The following is a 21,639-nucleotide window of genomic DNA, read 5'->3' on the forward strand; positions in this document are numbered from 1 at the left end:
TCACGTTTTATATTCGGACTGAATTTTTAACTTTCCGACCTTTTCCATGATTTATGAACAGGCAGTAGCGTTGCTGAGCGCAAATTACAAGATTCGAGTATAGTACAATACCTACGTTGAAAATTATCGATTAATCTTAATTCCCCTAAAATTGTGCTCTCAATTAATAAGAATAAAAGTGGGTTATATATTTTGACTTACAAGATTTGGTCTTAACAAACTTACAAACATTACAAGGTTCAGTAATAGCCTATTCACTCTAGCCTTGAATATGAATTAACCTAGATTGTATCTATCTGGAAATACAGGTCCTTTAAAGTTTTCTATTCCATTTCCTACTCCTTATTTTATAAAATTAAAATTTGAAACGAGATTGCCAGAAAATAAGAGAAGTGCATTGATTGTCATTGAATATTGCTTGAATTCCGTTTCGGGATACCGTAAATACATCACACACATACGCTTATTTCAATTCTGAACGCACAAGCCACCATGCGGAATTCCGAATCAGAGAAAAGTTCGAACGGAAAACTACTGTCAGTATGTGGTAGGTCCATAGATTTCTATGGATTTACTGCGTCCGAAATTCCGAAACGGAATTCGGAGTGTATGTGGCCACCCTTATAATGTTGTTGCTGAGATAGTGCCCAAAACTATTCTGAAGCCAGAAATTTCAACTTCCTATTGTGCCGTCCCGCTCATTTTAACAGTATTTAGTAAGTGAGTGAGAGGGACGATGTGATACAAACTTTGATTTTCTAACTAAGGAGTAGACTTAGATACTTATAGTCGCGCCTTGTGACTTGTGCCCGCTTAGCCGATCGCTGACGCGGCTCATTAATGTTTACAAAAGTTACAAAAACTCAAAATTCAAATAATCCGCCGTTAAGTGAATAAAAATGTATGTACGTGAGTGCTAAACTGGAAAAGTGCTCTTACTTTAAGATGTACTTTCACTATCTTTTTATTGCTATTATTAACTTCACATTACGATTTTAAACCATTCTAAAAGTATTAATGCACAAAGTTACTAATTTTAATATTTTCCCCACTAGATTATAGATTAAAATTGTATTTTAACTATTGGTCTTTAATAAAATTTCTTTAAAATACTAATCTTTATTGAAGTGACTAGAAACATGCAAATTTTGAGAGATGAGAATGAGCAATTGTCTTGTCTAAGATCAAATATATGAAAAAAAGTGTGTCTCGCAAAATAATACTTCACAATAGTAAGTACACTGTCCACGTACACCTGCAACTGATCGGTTTTCTTTTTCTTTCTCATTTGAATCTTCAGGAAAAACGAAGAAAGCCGACGAGTCCCGAGCGACATTAACCTTCTGGTTATATCTACTCTACTGTACGAGTACGTAGATTATATTGAGCTCTAAACACAATCAAGGCGAGCTATCAAAAGTGTCATTTCACTAAGATGGTGAAGTTAGTTCCACTCTTGATAACACTCCAATCTTGTCACCTTTATCGGCGTTTAAACTTTGACGTTTTTAAGTTAACGGCTTTTAAGTTCAGAAATTCAAATAAATGATCATGCTTTTAAGGTAAATGTTTGCTTTAAAAAATATCGCATTGTGTACGAATCTTACGGACGGTTTCAGTAGACAGACGTATACATCTGTAGCTGCTGAAAAGACCTTTTATTAAAATAACAACATGCCGACAGCCGCACGACTTAACGCATCAAATGAGAAGCGTGTAGTCTCAGTACCTAGGTACTTCGTAATTTTTCGCGCTCTTTTTACAGAATCACAAGCAAGGTCACTCGAGAAAATACAGATCTAGCTTTAGCAACGCTCATGAATTCCATAGAGGAGGACTAGCGAGTCTTGGCAGTAGCAATGCAAACTGGCAACCTTAAAAATTAGTTCAGCAAGCAGCAATGTAAGCAACAAATGTAAAGCTAGGTTATCACATTCGCAAGAATACGTGATCAATATTGAAAATGTTTACAATGAAAAGGACAATATGACAGAAGAGAATGAACCATTCCTAATCAATATCTGTGATGACGAAAGTATTTGTTGAATCATTTCGACTATTCAGTTTATTCTGAATTAGAATCAATGTTTTAAGAATAACATGCATGCGTCTTTTTCATTCTATTCATTTCATTTTGAACATGAAACTACCGTGAGACTCACTCATGACCCGGATAACTCACGTCTTAAATCGAGTTTAGCTCGACATGTTTGTACAACGCGAACATCGTGTAGTCGCGCGCGCAATGTTTGCTGATTTACGGATTACATGTCGAGCTATTCATTTCATTTTGAACATTGTACGAATGTTTGCGCGCTTGTGCGTGCCCCCTGTTACGTATTGACGTACCGATATTTTTTAACTGCTACAATGTGTTGCTAATCCCATCTTTTTTAATTTGCCGTCATTAATTTTATGCTGCCAAGATTCGCAGGCCTTACACTATAAAGAAGATTAGAAATCTTTACTACTCAGAGTTTACATGTACCTATGTATAAGAGTTTATAAATATGTATAAACTACAAAAGAAACTGTAAAGTTTATATGTACTAACTCTTATATGTATACACTACAGAGAGGTGTGTGTATATGTATAAACTCTTATTATAGGGTAATCTCTGGAGTTCCTGAACTGGTTTTAGAAATGCTTTTACAAATAGAAAAATGTTTTGTGCCAGATCAATATAACTTTTTATCCCTGTAAACTGCGATATTCCATACAATGAAGATAAGGTGGTCACAGCTATATCTGAGGTTGTAAAGCATTGTTCTGCGAGACACACCACAAAGCGAATGATTATTATATCTAATACTGTACAATTATTTGTCGTTTAGAAATTACACTTTACCATTTTCCGTTAACGCTAACTTCCGAAATGACGGTTTATGTGCATTTTGATGATAAAATGCATATTGGAAGCTTCGTTTTGGTGACAAGGATTTTGTAGCGAATTCTGGTTCGGCCTTGCCAGTTAATTTCAAAATAATATACACTGTGTCATGAACATAAAATTATTCCAGAATATTTCACCCTTGGCTTAAACAAGTTTGAGCACTTCCGTATGGGTTTTAAATTGAAATTTTTGATTTAAACTGAGATCGCGTTTTTGAAGCAAACAATTTGAACAGAGGCCAAGGTATACACAGGTTGTCTTTAAATTATTCCGGCATGTTTCAGCATGTTGTTAGGTTAGTTTGATGGAATACGTATGTTAGAGTTTTTCATCGGAAGTTTTGAAGTGTAGTCAAGCCTTTGACGCACACGTTGATCATCGAGTAATGTATGGAACCATTTTAAAATTTAAAAAATCCTGAAAAATATTTACAGGGGTGTTCAGTCAAACTGAAATATGAAATAATTTAAAGATACACTGTAGACTTCGACTGTAAATTTCAAGCAAACTTTTCCAGGCGTATTCTTTCAGACTTGTCCAGTTATCTGCTGAAATAATCCAGATTAACCTTAAATTACCTAACGATGAAACGCATTAGAGACTCTACTTTCAATGTGTTCTTAATGTTTACACATTTTTGAGCATTTTTTGGTCCTTCTGATATTATCTCTGATGCGCAGTTAGGTAAAGATCTAATTAGCTGACCATAGTTGTATTCAAATTTGACTAGTAGGTACGCAAAAGCTCTTGTTTTATTCACATTCATCATCATCAGCCAGAAGACGTCCACTGTTGAACAAAGGTATCCCCTTCAGAACGCCACAATGAACGACAACTCGCCATTCGCATCCACTGGTTGCCCGATACTGGATGCTTCGATAATGTGGCCCGTCCATTACAACTTGGATATTCTTCTAGTTTCTCACAGTATTTCGTACAAAATGGTTCAAATTTTAAAAACTAAAATAAAAATCCTTGTCTCCAATAGAAGCTGAGCGTTTTCGAGTCCACGTATTGACGATGATACTAGGTCTATATATAACGAGTTAACTACTAGATCACAAAACTCATTGACTAAAGAGCTACTGTCAATTCCTTTATTTGTCACTAGCTGAAATATATTGCGTTGGATCTCTCTTTAGGACAGGTACCTAATTTAATGGGACTTTATTTAGTCCTGAACATTCTGCAACACAAGTTTGCTTATTGTCGAAGTTGACAATTACATCAACGTTGTCAATATTGACGAAACAAAATAATGCTAATGACGTCTAAGTCAATAACTGTTAAATTTACAAACATGTATTCAGCATAAATGTTCAAGACGCAAATAAAGATCCGAAATTCGCGAATATATTACATGCAAAAGAATATTTTGAAATTTAATTTCATGAAAAATATTTTAACTAGGTATGTTATAACTCTGAACATAAAATATCAAAATTCGAATTTTAATAAATAACTTGTGAACACCCTCTATTAGTGGACAAGCATCGTGCTGCGACCAATCCGATGTCCGCTGTACACTCACACATTTGCATTAGCCGAACACACAACCGTTTTAACGCGCAGTCCTTAGCAACGCGACAGCCACAGGCTGATCAAATTTTAACAAATAATATCAAGAAATCATAGTTTCTCGTTCACGCTGTCCAATTTTAAGGCAATTTCGCACTTTATTGACAGTTTCTTTAAAATACGATAAAAATGTCTTTTATTACTAATGCATATCACATACATGATTATGTGTTGAGAGCAGTCCACTCTTTGGCAGTAGACATTGCTAGTGAGGTCAGGATATGGAATTGTTGTACTACAGGTTAATTGGATAAGGTTCCTACGATGTGCTGACGACTCCGCTTATTACCTGAAAATTGAAGAATCATCTAAGAGTTTATAACTTAGGAAGAAAATATTTAGACATGTTGCTACAATTACAGTAGGTTGTGGTTTAGATCACGACGCTAGTATGGAACAGTTGTTGAAATCAATCTAAAAAAAGGCTTTCAAATCATGACGTCCAGGAAATAGAGCTAATTGTTATATTTTATTCGTATAGCTGTCGCCCAAGCGTAAAATCCGCCAGATCATGAAATTCCTGGGTATTTAATGAAACCCCGCCATTTAATGAATTGGACCTGGCGCTCCACTAGATGCTGCCGCGGCGCGTTCGCCTCGCTCGCCTAGCTCGTATGTTGTGGTCGCAATTATACATAACACTTCTCCTCCCATTGCTCGTTGACGTGTATTAGAAAAAAAAAACTCACCAAGAGTACAACTCTTCGTCCCGCCACGTATCTCAGTCGAGGTTGCCGCCGTTCCGGAGCCCCGCCTTGGTCTCCGGCGGCACCTGTTTGCGGAAGCAGTCGTCCAGGAACGCGGACATCGTCCGGTACAGGTGCCGCCGGACGCCGGAAAGGCTGTGCCCTTCGTCCGGGTAAATCTGGAGGACATAGACGTGTGAAGGTCACCGGGAAATTTGTCAGATAGGGTGAAACAAATACAAAGTAACCCTGTGCTCAATGGGATTCGGACTGTTCTTATTTATTTGCCTTCCAGCTCTACATCACCACCATCAATGAGTATCTAGAGAACTGTAGAATATGTAACTGTGTAGTTTGCTTGGTTTAGTCAGTTCAATTTAGCTGTAAGGGTAAAAGCTGTCATGGTGTATCAGTGATGATGATGAATAATGTTTCTTCCATGTTGCGGCTTCTTTGGTTACGTCAGCATCAATCAAACTACTAGCGAAATACCCTGGTTGGTACACCAAACTACATCTACACACGCATTGTACTTTCTGTCGAAACTTGCTGCAATGAGTGGCTATGACCATGAGTTAATCGAGCACATCATACATTGTATTGTACTGCAGCTGCTCATATTATTTACCTGCTGCCGGAACATGCTGCCTTGGTCAGCGAGCGACCGTGCTAGCGCCATCGTCTGCTGCAGATGCACACTGTCGTCCGCTGTGCCGTGTACTAGGAGCAGCATCTTGTCTTGCAACGCTGCCGCTTGCTTCGTCACGTCGGCGTCGGCGTAACCGCGGTAGTTGCCCGTCGCGTTGGGAAAGCCCATATATCGTTCCGCGTACGCTGATGCTGTTGTAACATGAAAATGGATAAAATGGCAAACAAGCAAATAGATGGATTGAGTTTGAGTTTAAAATTCATTCACCAGCTTAAGTTAACCTCCTCAGGCCCGACGTAAAATTTATGTTTTTACAATTTGAACCGAACGTCAATCAAGTTAATATTTTTTTTATGTCATATATATTACGGATATATTACGCCAGGCCCCACGAGGTTAAACTAGAAAATCTTCGTTGAGAAGCACCGAGTGTGTAAGCTCCGCTGGTAACACCCACCATAGTATCGCCATCGGACGATGGGGGTGATGGCGATTCCGCAATGGAACACGTCCAGCGGACTGGCCAGTGCCAGCGCCGCCAGGAAACCGCCGTGCGCACGGCCCCACACCGCCACGCGCCGCGAGTCGATGAAGTGCAGCGAGTCGCGGAGATACCTGCGCGTTTATAAGATCCTGTTAGTTTTAGGTCAACTTAAAATGCACCAGGTAATTTTGATTAAAATTCAACTCCAAATCCACCAAAAACGTACAAGTTATGAATGACAAGTACGCCATAGTTCAATTTAAAAAGTTTAAAAAGCATGACATCACAAACGCTCAATCAAGGTCAGTGAAAAACTTGGTTCGCCCCGCTGCTTCCCTGGTAACTTAGCAGAGACAATACTCACTTAGCGACTTCGAACTGGTCAACAAATTTCACGGTTCCGACGCGCATCTGACATCTTGTAAAACTATTAACCTAGTACAATACTCACTCAGCGACTTCGAGCTGGTCAGCCAGCTCGACGGTCCCGAGGCGGCGATGCAGCGTGTGGTGCGCGCCGAGGCCGCGGCCGCCAGCACCGCGCGCGTCCACCGCCGCCAGCACGGCGCCCGCACCCGCCGCCAGCGATCCCCAGTCCAGCGTCCAACGCTCTGTCACTAGCTGCGTTCCTGGTGCCCCGTGGCTGAACAAAAGAACGGGCTCAACACACGTACGGGACGAGGTGCGTGAAAGGACGAAATTTTAATCAAACTGGCTGTGTGGGAGCGCAGCACCCAAAAGTATGAAAAATGTTGAAGATATCTTTGCAGACTTTTCCATTTAGAACTGCGGCTGTCTTTTCTAACGCTCTGGCACTCGTGATAGCATTTACCAGCATTTTATCGCATACTGTGTGACATGAAGAATTGGTGAAAACGATCGAATTTCCGAGTGCGTTAGACAAAGGCCTCTGTTTTGTACAACTGTTTTTAGACTTTCCATGGCCTACTTACACTTTCATCACAAGCGGATACTTGGTGACCTCATCTTCCCTCAACCCTGGCGGCAGAAGCAGGCGCACGCGCGCAGTGTGCCCGCTAGACAGCTGGACGGAGAACGTGCGAGGCGTTGGGATGGCTATTGATGACAGCCGCTCCTGTAAAAACCGAGGGTTCCGTGAAATTTGTAGGTATATATGACTATCCAATGCTAGCAGAGCTTTGCTCCTATGCAGAATGTACGTGGTGCTTCATTATAGGTCTTATAAACAGGCTCAGAGTTGGCGAGCTATAGAGAGCTAGGCTCGGGGTTTCTCTACGGGATCGAATCAGAAAAGAGGAGATACGTAGAAGAACGAGGATCACCGGCATAGCCAAGTAAATTAGCTCGTTCAAGTGGCAATGGGCAGGCCATAAATTCACGGAGAACAGATGATCGTTGGCGCCGAAAAGTTCTCGAATGGAGACCGCAGATCGGCAAGCGCAGCGTACGACTTCCACCAACGAGATGGACGGATGATCTCGCCAAAGCCACGGGTTCACGATAGATGCCGTTTCCAACCGAAGCAACGGGTGATGAGGGGAGGCCTATGTTCAGTAAGTGGACATCCTACGGCTGATATGATGATGATGATGAATGCCTTAATTCTGCCCTAAGTCTGATCGATTTCTTGTAGACAAATGTCTGCGCTCAAGCTTCGCGTCTTCGCGCTCTCTGCGTTACCTTGATAGCAGTATTGTTCTCCAGATGCAGCATCAGCCTGGGCTCTGGCAGCAGCGTGCGGTACAGGCTGGCCGTGGGCACGCCGGGGCCCAGGCACTCCAGCACGAAGTAGGCCGAGGACGGGCTGAAGTGCGCCTCGTGGTATAGGCACGGAAGGCTCTGCTGGATGTGCTCTGAATGAAGAACATAATCGTAAATAAATAAATATCATGGGACAATTGACACCAATTGACCTATAGCCCCAAACTAAGCAAAGCTTGTACTATGGGTACTACCTATAGGCAACGGGTAAATACATACATAGGTAGGTAATTATACAAATAAATATATACTCAAATACATGTTAAACATCCAATACTCGAGAACGAAAGATTCGTATTATTCATACATTTACCTTCCCCAACTGGGGATTGAACCCAGGACCTCAACCTGCGTAGTGAGCAACAGTTTTAGCAACAGCGGGAGAGAAATAGCGATGGGTAGTGCGGTGTAGGGAGATCTAGGACAGTTGTGACAGAGTAGAGTAGCGACAAAGTCAATTTTTTAGAACTTATTATCTGCTAGCGAGCTCGCAATAGCAAGGGTTTTTTTTAGTTCAGGTCTCAAGCTATCAAACACGTGTTGTTGCGAGCTTGCTAGCAGTAAAAAGTTCCCAAAAATCGACAATGTTACACTCTCTTCGGTCTCCCCTACCATCACCCCGGCTTAGTATGATGAACTCGCGATGCGGTCGCTTGCATCCGTCAGTGCTTCATATTAATTCATACTAAGTAATCAATCAGTACGTCTCGCGACTCGGTCGCGGTCGTGTGTCGCGGTCGTCAACATCAGAATGCTACCTTTAGGATAGCTTTGTATATAACCGCATGGTCTATAACTTGGCTTACAATTTTACAAACCATCACAATACTTTTTAATTCTCATTTAATTCCTAGGACACACATCCCACTTTTGCTTTCAAGGCTTAAAATATACGTAATGGAAATCCACGGGCACAGAAACAAAAGCACCGCCGTTTAATCCTGCTCCTAAAATAACGGAGCTCCGAGCAAATTAACATTTTGGACTGCTGCCGACACCGGCGAATTAACTCTTACGAGGGGTAACTAGTTTTTTTTATTATTCTATCTTTGCTGTACACTAGTGTCTTTTATGTAGAGTAAGTACCTAAGTATTCATTAGTTATTTATCTTGTGTAACTTCAAATAATTACGCAATTACAATGAATACTGTGTTACAATCCAAATAGCTCTGATGGACACGCTGGTACACGCGGGAGGGTTACCAATAGGGTACGAGTAGATGACTAATGCCATATAACAATTTTAAAACACGCGACTCTAATAAAAACACTTTATTTTAACCCAGAGAACCAGATTAATTTTCAATTAACTGCAAAGTTCAATCAATCAATCAAATCAGCCCACATCCACCCTCTGCTGAGTAAAAGCCTATTCATTTTCATCCAAATATTTTTAGTTAAGTACTTTAACAAAAATGACAATTGACTTATGAAAAGAGCGACGTCACACTGCCGTCCCTTGGCAGAACATATCTCGAGTGACGTTTCTTTGTAGTAAGTAACTTAAATATTTGCGCTCTTAGGACCCCCTACTGCTACATTTTGTATTTAAAACATTGAAAAACATACACATAAACTGTAAAACTTACTGACTCGTTTGCACCTAACATTGGAACTCTAAATACAGTGTAATGCCAAAACAAAAAGCACCTTTTGCTGACCGTTAGCTAAATTTACAGTCACTATCAGTTTACACATTTATGTAAATAGGGGGTCCTTGATGTTAGCACAAAACATTGTAACTCATGATGCGGTGTTTTGTCATGGCACGGCAGCACAGTATTTCCATACAAAATCTATGGGACAATCGTTTTATGACAGCTCATAAAAGTTGATTGGTGGTGTCCTCATCTCAATTGTATTATCAATACTGGTGGCTCTTTTGTGTAATTCGTAATACCCCTATTCTACTGTAACTTGTCAGTGCTGTCGGCTGTTTGTGTGTTTCGAAGTTTCATATCCAAAGTTTCCCATCATACCTGGCCGTTTCTTCTTCTTCTTCCTCGCGCCAGGCGAGGGCGAGGTGGCCGGCAGCTCCTCGTCCCAGTCCCCGTCCCAGCTGTCTCCAGACGACGCCAGGTTGCCGTAGTACTCCAGGTTGATTGACGGAGAAGGCTGTGCAACAAATGGCTTGTGCTTATTTGAGAACATCATCAGTTGCATCACCCTGTGTAAATAGAGTAAAAATCTCATCAATGTGGAATAAGATGTAAGCAAAACTAATCGATAAATATTCTTTTAATTGTTCTAACTGATCAGATTTTCTTTGCGAGAAAGTGTTCGATGAATTAAAAATACATAAATGATTTGATCATATCGTACAACGTATCTATTGCAACCCTGCGACTCAAATCGTTACATCTTATATCATAGTTTGCACATTGTTGGTGTCTCTTTACTACCTAACAAATAAATAAACAAGTATCACGGGCATGTTATTTAAATAACATTTAATGAAATTGTGTGTGCTCCACCGGACTCTACTCAATTTGGAATGCTCCAAGCCATATTGTCAGCCCGCAAGTTTGCTGTGGCATTGGTATTTTAGCAGTCCCTCTTGTTGTAAAATATATAGTTAAGGGACTGACATGTCATTATCGTTTGATCAAAGTTCCCACGGGACACTTATTTGACAAGTGTATCTTTCGCTCCAAGCAATTGTGTAAACATTGTGTCAATAAACCCGTTTGATGCACTTTAAGTTATAGGGCTAGTTAAAAGGGACTGGCTTGTGGCTTGATGTAGTTAAGTCACCCACCACTTCAACATAACATAACCAAATATCGGGTCTACATTAATTCGCATAATGTGATATTCCTAATTGATATTGGCATAACAATATTTGGCATAATTATTAGCGTTACTTTGCATAAGTATTAAAAAGTATGAAAATAAAAATTCTGTTAATTTATTTTTATGATAATCAGAGTTATAGTTAATAATATTATGCATATTTTCAACTATACGAATTTATAGTTATGCTAAATAAGTGTTATGATTTTTTATTGTTATGCCAAATCTGTTATGTGAATTCATATTACGACAATTAATGTTATGCAAAATCAGGGTCACCCCCGAATATCACAGGTTAAGCGTCCTCAAATCAAGCACGTAATCCACTGTTTACCGCCCTGATTCTACATCAACACATCATACGAGACTTCCGCCTCGGCTCATGAATTTTGATAGTCCGATGCAAAGCCCGCATCAGCAACAAACGCGAATTAACGCAATAAGCACAAACAGAGTTGTTTGTTGAGGTGTGTTGACTGGCCTGTTTAAACTTGGGTCTTGAGTTTAGAAACTGAAACTGAACAATACTACTGTATTGAGGAGACTAAGAAAATGCTATGCCAAGGCCAGATTCCTAAAAATATATAATTTATCCATCAGTTAGATTTTCAATAAGTTTTGTTAAAAAAATCATTTATGCAAGCTTTTTTTGCTGACTGTATCTTTTTCGTGACTGTACTTGCATTGTCATTCAAACTATATTTCCGTATTAAATTTCAAGTCGATGCCATTAACCGTTGAAGAGTTCCATCCGGCGAAGACGATCCTGGCCGAACCACCAGAGGCCGTATTGCCTTACGTTTCTGACGTTCGCGATCGCAATCAAATGACAGTTTTTGTATGTGAAATCTGTCATTTGATTGCGACCGCGAGCATCAGTATACGGCCTCAGATGTCACTACCAGATTATTGTATTGTCAAAAAAAATTCAAGTCAATCCGACCACCAGAAGTGCGTCAAAGTTAACTTGCAAGATTTGATCCGGAGATGCATACACTGCAAGTTAAATAAAAGCTTGTAAAATGTATTGGATCTTTCTTTTTCTTTTGTCAATTAAACAAAAAAGTGTGGACATACAGCCGGTTATAGTGCCGTGTGATGTCACACCAACGTACGTGTACGTATAGGTGGGTACTCTCTTTACTAAGGAGTAACGTCACGGGCCTCCCCGCTTTCCAACTTTGACTCACTTCGTCTTTTTAATTTTTGTTTTTATCAACAAAAGAAAAAATATTTGAAATCAATCTGATTGAAACAAATCTACCCAATAGTAAGATGATACTATAAAACAATAATTTCAAGACGCTACTCTAGTAAAAACGCTTTATGTAATATAAAACAAAGAAATTATTTTAGTCGGTTCTACTATTTAAGTATTATTGTATTGTCAAAAAAAATTCAAGTCAATCCGACCACCAGAAGTGCGTCAAAGTTAACTTGCAAGATTTGATCCGGAGATGCATACACTGCAAGTTAAATAAAAGCTTGTAAAATGTATTGGATCTTTCTTTTTCTTTTGTCAATTAAACAAAAAAGTGTGGACATACAGCCGGTTATAGTGCCGTGTGATGTCGCACCAACGTACGTGTACGTATAGGTAGGTACTCTTTTTACTAAGGAGTATAACGTCACGGGCCTCCCCGCTTTCCAACTTTGACTCACTTCGTCTTTTTAATTTTTTGTTTTTATCAACAAAAGAAAAAATATTTGAAATCAATCTGATTGAAACAAATCTACCCAATAGTAAGATGATACTATAAAACAATAATTTCAAGACGCTACTCTAGTAAAAACGCTTTATGTAATATAAAACAAAGAAATTATTTTAGTCGGTTCTACTATTTAAGTACCTGAGGCAATAAATAAAAAAAAGTTGTTAGTAAAGTTCAGTAAAACTAGTTAGCAATGCAAGTCTGTAGAGAGAATTTGGCAAAATTATAGAGTCCATTTAAAGCCGTGGTGACCTAGTGATTGTGGTTAACCTCTCAAGCAGAGGATCGTGGGTTTAAACCTAGGCTTCCATTTCTAAGTTTTCCAAATTAACCATGGATGGAAGGAAGACATCATGAGGAAACCTGTACAAACCAGTGAAGTAATTAGGTCCTATATAGACTGGGATGGACAAGGACTTTAACCTTTTTGAATAATACAGAAGTTTTTTAAAATACCCAGTATTTGTCCCTGGAGCGTTGAATGCCCGTTTTATTATTTCGTAAAAGGCCGCGAAGGGAAATACCTAGTTGGCGGAGGCGTAACCTTTCTGTAAATATAGAGCAAATCAAATTAACTTCCATTAAAAGACTTAGGTACTGGAAAAGCGATGGGAATGTGCTGATAAAAAAGATTTAAGACCTGTTTCACCACTTTTAGACTAACTTTAAGTGACGGATATCAGTGATGCCGTCTCTGTTTGTTTACTCCGAATAAAAAAAGACGGCATTACTTTTATCTGACACTTAAAGTTAGTCGACAAGTGGTGAAACAGGCCCTTAATGTTAAAATGTTAGGTTATTTTAGAGACCTTTTTCTAAAGAGACTCATTGCTTTATCAATTGGCATAGAATAAATTGAAACTGTTGAAACTTTCTTATCTACGAGTATCTACAAAATAGCAAGTTGGTGGGTTTAAAAATAGGTCTTTATTCTAAAGGTAACTTTAACTACTACAATTAATTAATTGTATTATTATAGGTAGGCAAATCTTAAAATCTATTCTGTTTTATTTTATATATTATTAACTTACGTTGAAAAAAGGAGGTGAATTTTATGGGACTCAATATCCTTTTATAAAAATCGTTTATAAAAATAGTTACTGTTAGGCCGCCTCTAGATGATCAATTATATTGCGCTATAATCCGAATTGTACAATATTATTGACCGTTTAGGGTTAATATTATCGATTGCGCGATGATTAAAAGAAAGTTTGAGCGAGTTTAATTTTAATTGCACCATATTTTTCCATTTTATCGTATAGGGTCAGTGTTGCGCAATATTTTAAACACGAAAACATTGTACAGTGTGTATTACTGTGCAATATAATTGATCGTTTGGATTCAAAGCGCCTTTCAATCTTATTGTACAATAAAATGTATTGTACAATGTTATGCAGGTCTAGGGACTGCCTTATTGATGTAAAAGTTGTCTTTGTGTGAGGAAAAGTAGCTTGGTACAGAATTACCAGGGCATCATAACTACATAGAATGCTTACCAGGGTGTTACACGTGACACAGTAAGGCAGTTTTTGAGGCGAGCCGGGCCGCGGCGCTTCTGACGACACCATGTACAAATGCTGCTGCCCTGGTTTACCTTCCGGTATACCCAAGTAGTATCTATGGGGAACAAAACAGGTAGGTTATTCATTGAAAAAAGTTCGCTGGTCATTTAAACGCTTTGATTTCACTATTTCACTAGTTTCATACATGGCCTTGCTTGTGATCATTGATCAATCAAACGGTAAAGACCGAATTCTGTAAACCTCAGTGCAATCAAACTTAGCCGAGGCGAGGTAGTTTCAATCCACCCTCACTTTGTCTTTGAATTCTGTTTTTATTTGATTTGACGATGAGACTACACAAATGAGACGCGCAACGTTTGAAGTGGGACTAATCTTTGAAAGGGGCTAGGTAGCTTCTCGTCTAGGCCTATCTCTAACAAACCAAACCTATCGAAATAAGACCCCAGCGCAACGCAATGCTACGCGCATTAATTTGCTGATCATTTAATGAATAAGGTCTTTGAAAACTGCTGGTGGTACGCCTCATGATACCCGGTGTCTTTTTTTAGTGCTTATCTAATTTCTGGCTACACAAACCTGGTGTTCGGAAATATTTTATGATGTCTATTTTATTTGTTCCCAAGCAAACATTTCGTGTAATTACACGAAATTGACGTAATAACGAAATTTCGTTATTACGTCAACGATCGTATCGGTCAAGGCAGTCTAAAGGGCGAAGTACGAGCATGGGTTATCGATTGTACAATTAATTGTAACTAGTTGTGTTGACAGAAGGGAAAGGTCCCAACTTGATTTACGTCCCACACAAAGCTGAATTCTGAATGGATTTGGCAAGTTTTACGACCGCAAACTGACTCACAAACTAATGCCATTTGTTGCTTTACTGTTGCAATTAAGTGTTTTATCGCGATTTGTAAATGTAAGTTACTTTATGGCAATGAATGCCATTTAGAATTAAGCATCTAAAGCAAAGGAAAAATGATCATTCAATCGATGTAACCTAGTTGTCATCAGTATTAAAAGTTTCAGAGAAACATTAAGAATAAGGTGCGACTCAAGTTAAATTTTAAGTTTTTAAATAATTTAGCCATGTAGGACGAAGATCTTATGCAAAATTCATTCATTACAAATCCATCAAATTTTCTATAACTTTAATCATCTCACCGTATCGGCACTTATAATGGTCCTTCCTACTCGAGCAGTTTGACTACGTCGAAGCAACTTCAGCCTGTAATCGTTATGTTCCGTCCCAATGGCATGTGTCAAAAGATCAGCAGAGCCGTTTCTGAGTGGACCCAGGGTTATTAAAGCCCTCCCCTACAATTTTTTTCCAAAATGTTAGCTTTTCAACGGACTACAGGTATCCATTTCCACCACAGCCAGGCCAGGCCAATGCTTGCGTGACAATTCCAACGCAAGCAATTAAACCATGTGAACTCCCAGGACCAGGAGTCAGCGATAGTAAAGTCAGACCTGTGGTTATGACAATGCGTAAAAAGACCAGCTGGGCCATCCGTGATTGAGGTCACCGAAGCCATGTCGGATCACTCTATCCTCAGCTATTCACCAGACTAGCGGTACCAGGCCACCATAAACTTACATGTGTCGATTCGCATGGTCCCACGCGAGCAGCTTGACCACGTCGAAGCTGCCGTGGGTCAAAGGCAGCGCCCGTGGGCCGTGGGCGTTGTGCTCCGCCCTCACGATGTGTCTGAAGAGACCAGCGGGGCCGTCTCTGATTGGAGCCAGGGTCACCAAAGCTCCGCCCCCTGCTGACCATAGGGGCGCTGGTGCTGATTCCACCCAGCTATCGACGCCTGATATTATCCTGTACACCTACCAGGGAAACATAAAAACACAGCACTTTAAAAGTCTGTAAGCTAAAGTCGCATTGTAGGGTCTTCTCATAATCATAATACACATACTGAATACATACGCGATCGGATCTGTATTACCTCCTGACAATACCACATTGGGCTCTTGCAGACGGATACGACAGAGAGGTTCTGTGTGCGAGTGAGCCAGACGACGCACACTTCTGTCAGCGACACCCATTGCGCGCTCGTGAAGTAATAGTCACTGAAAAAGACAACTCTATTAGTTGCATTAATTTAATTAGATACCGTAAGGGCTGCTTGCTACACACATAGGCGGGCATGTAAGTATTATGGTAAAATAATGTTGATCAGCAGAGAGCGGAATTTTCATAGCATTTTTTGACCTGTGACTTCTCACTTCCGATATACCTACATACATATTATTATATCGATATACAACACAGGTATGAAAGAAGATTAAAGTGTTTTATGCTCAATAAAGTATTTACATACATACATACAATGAATCTTTCCTCAGTCAACGTATTGGCATTGCCATACAACGAGGAAACGCAGACAGCCTTATGGGCACCCTGCCCAATAGCAGCGACTTGGGTGATATTTGTAAATATAGATTTTTAGGATTAGAGTAAGTTAGTTTTAGTTATTTTTTATTTATTTCTGTTAATTATTGTACATATTCTATTTGTTTGTTTATAAATAAATCACTAAATGTAAACAAAGTTCAGCTGCCAGATTTGGTACATTCAAGGATTTTAAACATTTTACTTATCTATCATTGTAATACAAACTAGACTAGTGTATTTCAATACAGAAATGTTAATGTTGAATGGGGGAATTTCAACATTTAAGTCACCAAAATGAATGGATAACAATTTCTAATTTAATAATTCCAGTTCAGTTTTTTTTTTCAATTTCATGTTGAAATTCTTCTATTATCATGTTAACAAGTGTTTCCTTGATGTCTCTATAAAAGAAATAGATGTTTTTTTTTTAATATTTTCTGGTTTTAAACTTCTTTTACTTATGCGGAAAAAGAACGCTCTCTATAACATGATAAGTTTACGACAATCTAATTTAAAGTCTAATATATCGACATCATTTAGGTAGAGTCGATAAATAAGTGATTCCGCTCTCTGTTGATCAGTTTATGGAAAGTACTTATTGCTCTAGCAACACCCTAACCAACCCTGATTTACCATAGGAACAGCTGGGCTCTCGTATTAAACAGTATAAGTGTCAGAGGGACCGCACGACACGAACTTCGAGTTTCGAGTTTCGTAGTAGCCCTGCAGGCCCTAAGTCGATGTAACATGCCAATCCCACTAATATTTTAATCCCACTAATCCCACTAATATTATAAATGCGAAAGTTTGTAAGTCCGTTTGTTTGTTACTTCATCACGTCTAAACCGCTGAACCGATTTAGATGAAATTCGGTATACAGATATTTTAAGTCCCCGGGACGGACATACGTTAGTTTTTATCCCGGAAAATTTAATAGTTCCCGCGGAATAGCGATAACCGAATAATACGCGGACGGAGTCACGGGTAACGGATAGTGTTTTTTAAGAAAGTCAGTTAACACCTACTTCATATTTATTATGACATGCTTCTACAGTTGCGCAACATTCGCTTTCCGTCATTGTTTTTTCTTGTCTGTCATATTTTTGACCAAATTAGGGTACGCTTCCTTAGAAACGGAGAAGCGTCGTGACTTGTTAAATAAGTTGAATACACCATAGATGGCACCCTGCGCTAATAACATAAAATTAACGATGTACCTTATTAATTATCAGCGAACGAAAAATTATACCTATTCAGAATTTCAGCAAAAAACAACGTCCCTTCAACCTACCAAGAAAACAGAAGTCACAAGGAGCTTAACTTCAACTAAGCCTACGCGGTCATTACCCCCGAGACTATGCAAAACAAGTGAGAAACTAAATCTGTCCTCAATATAAATCACCAGATTCACCACATTTGTCTTTGGTTACCGCGCAAACCTCGGCCGTCTTGACTCGCCTCAGTCGCCTCTATTTGTCAGGCTTACACTGGATTTGCGAATCTATTTTTATATTCCACTAGCCTATTCTGAAGACAAAATTCTTGTAAATGCAGATTTAAAGTCTTGAGAACTAATTAGAAGTAAATTTTATTTGATTTTTTTCTTAATTTTATTAAATTAAAAGTAAATTTCGTTGCGGATTTTTTTGGGCAATGAACCTTTTTTTTATGGCAATGAACCTGAACAAATTACATGTCTAATAAATATTAACTGCCGTAGAATAAAGCAATACCATTTTCTCTTTTCAGATAGACCACAGACCTATCAAATTGGGAAATACCTAGTTGACAACATATGGTGGAAACCAAAATGTTGGACTACGCTAAGTGGCAGTTAACCATACAAAACGACGAATGTTCTTATACTTTTCAGCAAAAATTCAATCAAAAATATTTGAACATACTTCTACGTCGTTAACAACAGTCGTATTCATATATTTTTAATCAAATTTTTGTTCAAAAGTATAAGAACTCGAATGTACTATAGGTACCTAAATTGTTTTGTGGTTAATTTTCGTGTCACAACGGAATACTTTCATACTAATTGTAACTTAAGTGATCAACTTTTTGAACATACGCTAATCCATCACGAAAGTTGGGAGCTAGTGTTAATATGACAGAGTTACATAGTAGCTCCAAAACCAATGTCCACAACCGAACTACAAGCTTAAAGTATTAAAAGGTATTGGTTTTGGTATTGATTTTTTACTACAGACTCAAGAGGAGTATTTCAGGTTTTACTAGTACCTGTTTTGTTTAAGCGTCTTAGATTCTCCATTTTTCTTACCAAAAAGAAAAATAAAATAAAATATTTTATTACCAAAAAGACAAACTGTCTACACGGAGGCAGGGAGAGTCAGTATCAACACATTTTTGTACTTTGTCATTTTACTGTCACACCAGATTGACAAATGTCAATTCGACAGAGTAAAAAACCGGCCAAGAGCGTGTCGGACACGCCTAAGATAGGGTTCCGTAGCCATTACAAAGAAATCAAGTAATATTTTTCTAAGGATATTGTGTAGTTATATTATTATTGTGTAGTGTATTATGTGTATTGTGTGTAGGGTATTGTGTTTACGTATATTTTATACCTTAAGGCTGCTATTTACTCTTAAAATACTTACTACTAATTTTCAAGCAATCTTAGCCATATAATTTTTATTGTTTTTTATTTTACAACTTTAATCGTGACTGATATGTATATTCATGCCAAATTGCAGCTTTACAGCTAACTGTTTCTGAGCATAGCCGCGGACAGACAGACGGACAGACATGACGAAACTATAAGGGTTCCTAGTTGAGTACAGAACCCTGAAAAATGATCTGCTAAATTCGATGCTGACTGTACATAAAGTAAAGATTTCTGACTTATGTTAACATAAAATTTCAATGCAAATAAAAATGAGTTGAAGAAATTTCGCCGTGAATTTTCTATTCGTTATTAACTAGCTGTAAAATATTTCGCTGCCGGTTTATTGCCGCAGTTTTATGCCCTTGCGCAATCGGAATAAAAGGATACGTGCTGGGGGGCTACTACGATATTCGAAAATCGAAGTTCGTATCGTACCGTCCCTCTCACTCTCGTATTAAATAATATAAGCGTCAGCGGGACGGCAAGATACGAAGTTCGAATTTTGCACTTGGTAGTGTAGGCTTGTTTTTTTTTTAATGGTATAGGAGGCAAACGAGCAGACGGTTTCACGTTTATTGTTTACGCTACTTCCGTATGTTTGAACAAATCGGAAGCTATGTTTTTCTGGTCGACAAGCACGTTGAGTATAGGGTTGCCATATTAATATTTTTTTGTTTGTTTCTTAAATCTGCAATCAACCGCTTGGGTCATAATCAGATAGTCTTAATTTTATTAACTTTCGTGGGGTATTCCAACAAACACACTCCCACTCGACTTGCAAAGAGACCCTTCTAGTGTCTCTGATCTAACTGCAGTATCTGCCATCTATTCAGCCTTGATGTGTCACTACTTTTGACAATCAGGTCCCTGGCAAGTTGGTTTGTGTGCTTCTGGAGCCGTTGCTTGTATTTAGTGCAATACTTGTTGATCTCCTCTTTAACCGTTGGCGTATTTAAATATTCATGTATCTCTGTGTTTCTCACAAACCAGTGGGCAGGGTTGCCATATGAAAAAATTAAGTCCTGTCAAAAATCCTGATATCACCCTAAAAATCCTGACATTTCTTGTAACAGAGATTAGGCAGTACTACGCCAGCTGCTCGCTATTTATTATTAAGATCTCTTTAGCTATAATTTATCTTATGATAAATTGCTTTGAAATAAGTGTTATTAATTTTGTTGATTATTTACTACTTCATTTATCATTTCACTCATAAAAGTCGGTGTAATAAATATATCATCAAAACAAATGTTCAAGTTTTTATTCACTGAGGTCATTTCTAAAAATCTGGACACTTGGCAAGTCCGGCCGCAATCCTGACAAAGGGTCAAAAATCCGGACATGACCGGACAAATCCTGACGTATGGCAACCCTAGTTGAATAAAGCAAATTGAACAAATAACTTGGGGTTTTAAGGCCGGCGTAAATCGTCGGACGATACGACAGAGGATATAATTTTTTTCTATATTTAATGCTATTTCAATTGCCATTCTAGATAAAATTATGTGAGACACACACACACACACACACACACACACACACACACACACAAACTTTTCAATTATAATGCCAGTAGGATGCATTTTTGCCGCTCTCGAGATATCATAAAATGTCCTCATCAGTACGCACCTGACCTTTAGATTGCCTGTCAAATGCATGTTATAGACTACTCAAGTATTCTTGTTTACTCATAAGTTGTTCTCGATTATACTCGTACATGCGTCACATGCAAACATTTTTATAATGGACTGCGATGAAGATTCATAATTTGGTTATGTTGAAGATTTGTTAGATCGCTCTTTGAGATTTTGCTGAATCAGAAATCATGACTTAAACATTTATTTTTACCGAGGGACGGCCACGTTGTGTCATTAAGTCGATACCAAAAAATGTACAGTCCGTGGCGCCTATCTAAGCATAAAAATAGAAACTTAATACATTCACTGCTACACATTGCTACGCGCTACGCTCGTTCGTAACCAGAAGGCCTACTCCGAAAAAGACAAAAAAAGACATTGCAACACCCTACATGGGTAGCATGTACGATCTTATTTTAATATATCCTACCATCCGATTTTTTGATCACTTTTTTTGTCGCATTGACACATTGACAATCTTGCATGGCGTTTAGTACGTGGCTGTAAACGACAAACTACTAAAGTTTATAGCTACTTTTGATGCTGACTGTACTACATGTAATGTATGCAATTAATAAACAAATACTATCGATAGTAAAAATAAGGCGAGACCTACTATTGCACTTGGTCAACACTATCGATAGTATGGGGTCAAAAAAGTCGATACTATCGATAATATGTATGTATGTATGTATGTAAACTCTTTATTGCACATAAAAATACAATACAAAGAAATACAAATACACAGAAAGGAGAGCAAAGGCGAGCTTATACCTAAAAAGGGATCTCTTCCAGCTAACCTAGATAACGATACTATCGATAGTTTTGCTCTTTCGATAGTCGAATATTAGCATCGACTTTTTTTGTCGCGATACTATATAATATTGACCAAGTTCAATA

General features: G+C 38.5%; 1 protein-coding gene across 1 annotated transcript in view; it reads right to left on the bottom strand.

The window, feature by feature from the left end:
- Positions 1-2,272: 2,272 nt before the first annotated feature.
- Dpp10 (Dipeptidyl peptidase 10) overlaps positions 2,273-21,639 on the bottom strand; it is a 179,102-nt gene continuing 159,735 nt past the window's right edge. Inside the window, exons 9-19 of the mRNA XM_074106623.1 lie at positions 16,019-16,142; positions 15,664-15,899; positions 14,037-14,157; positions 10,015-10,150; positions 7,954-8,126; positions 7,245-7,387; positions 6,743-6,934; positions 6,265-6,422; positions 5,787-5,998; positions 5,162-5,337; positions 2,273-4,761 (exon numbers count right to left, since the gene is read on the bottom strand). Coding sequence (XP_073962724.1) covers positions 5,194-5,337; positions 5,787-5,998; positions 6,265-6,422; positions 6,743-6,934; positions 7,245-7,387; positions 7,954-8,126; positions 10,015-10,150; positions 14,037-14,157; positions 15,664-15,899; positions 16,019-16,142 — 1,639 coding nt within the window. The 3' untranslated portion in view covers positions 2,273-4,761; positions 5,162-5,193. The remainder of the gene's footprint in view (positions 4,762-5,161; positions 5,338-5,786; positions 5,999-6,264; positions 6,423-6,742; positions 6,935-7,244; positions 7,388-7,953; positions 8,127-10,014; positions 10,151-14,036; positions 14,158-15,663; positions 15,900-16,018; positions 16,143-21,639) is intronic.

This window comes from Choristoneura fumiferana, chromosome 24 (genome assembly GCF_025370935.1).
Source record: "Choristoneura fumiferana chromosome 24, NRCan_CFum_1, whole genome shotgun sequence".
Taxonomy (NCBI): Eukaryota; Metazoa; Arthropoda; class Insecta; order Lepidoptera; family Tortricidae; genus Choristoneura; species Choristoneura fumiferana.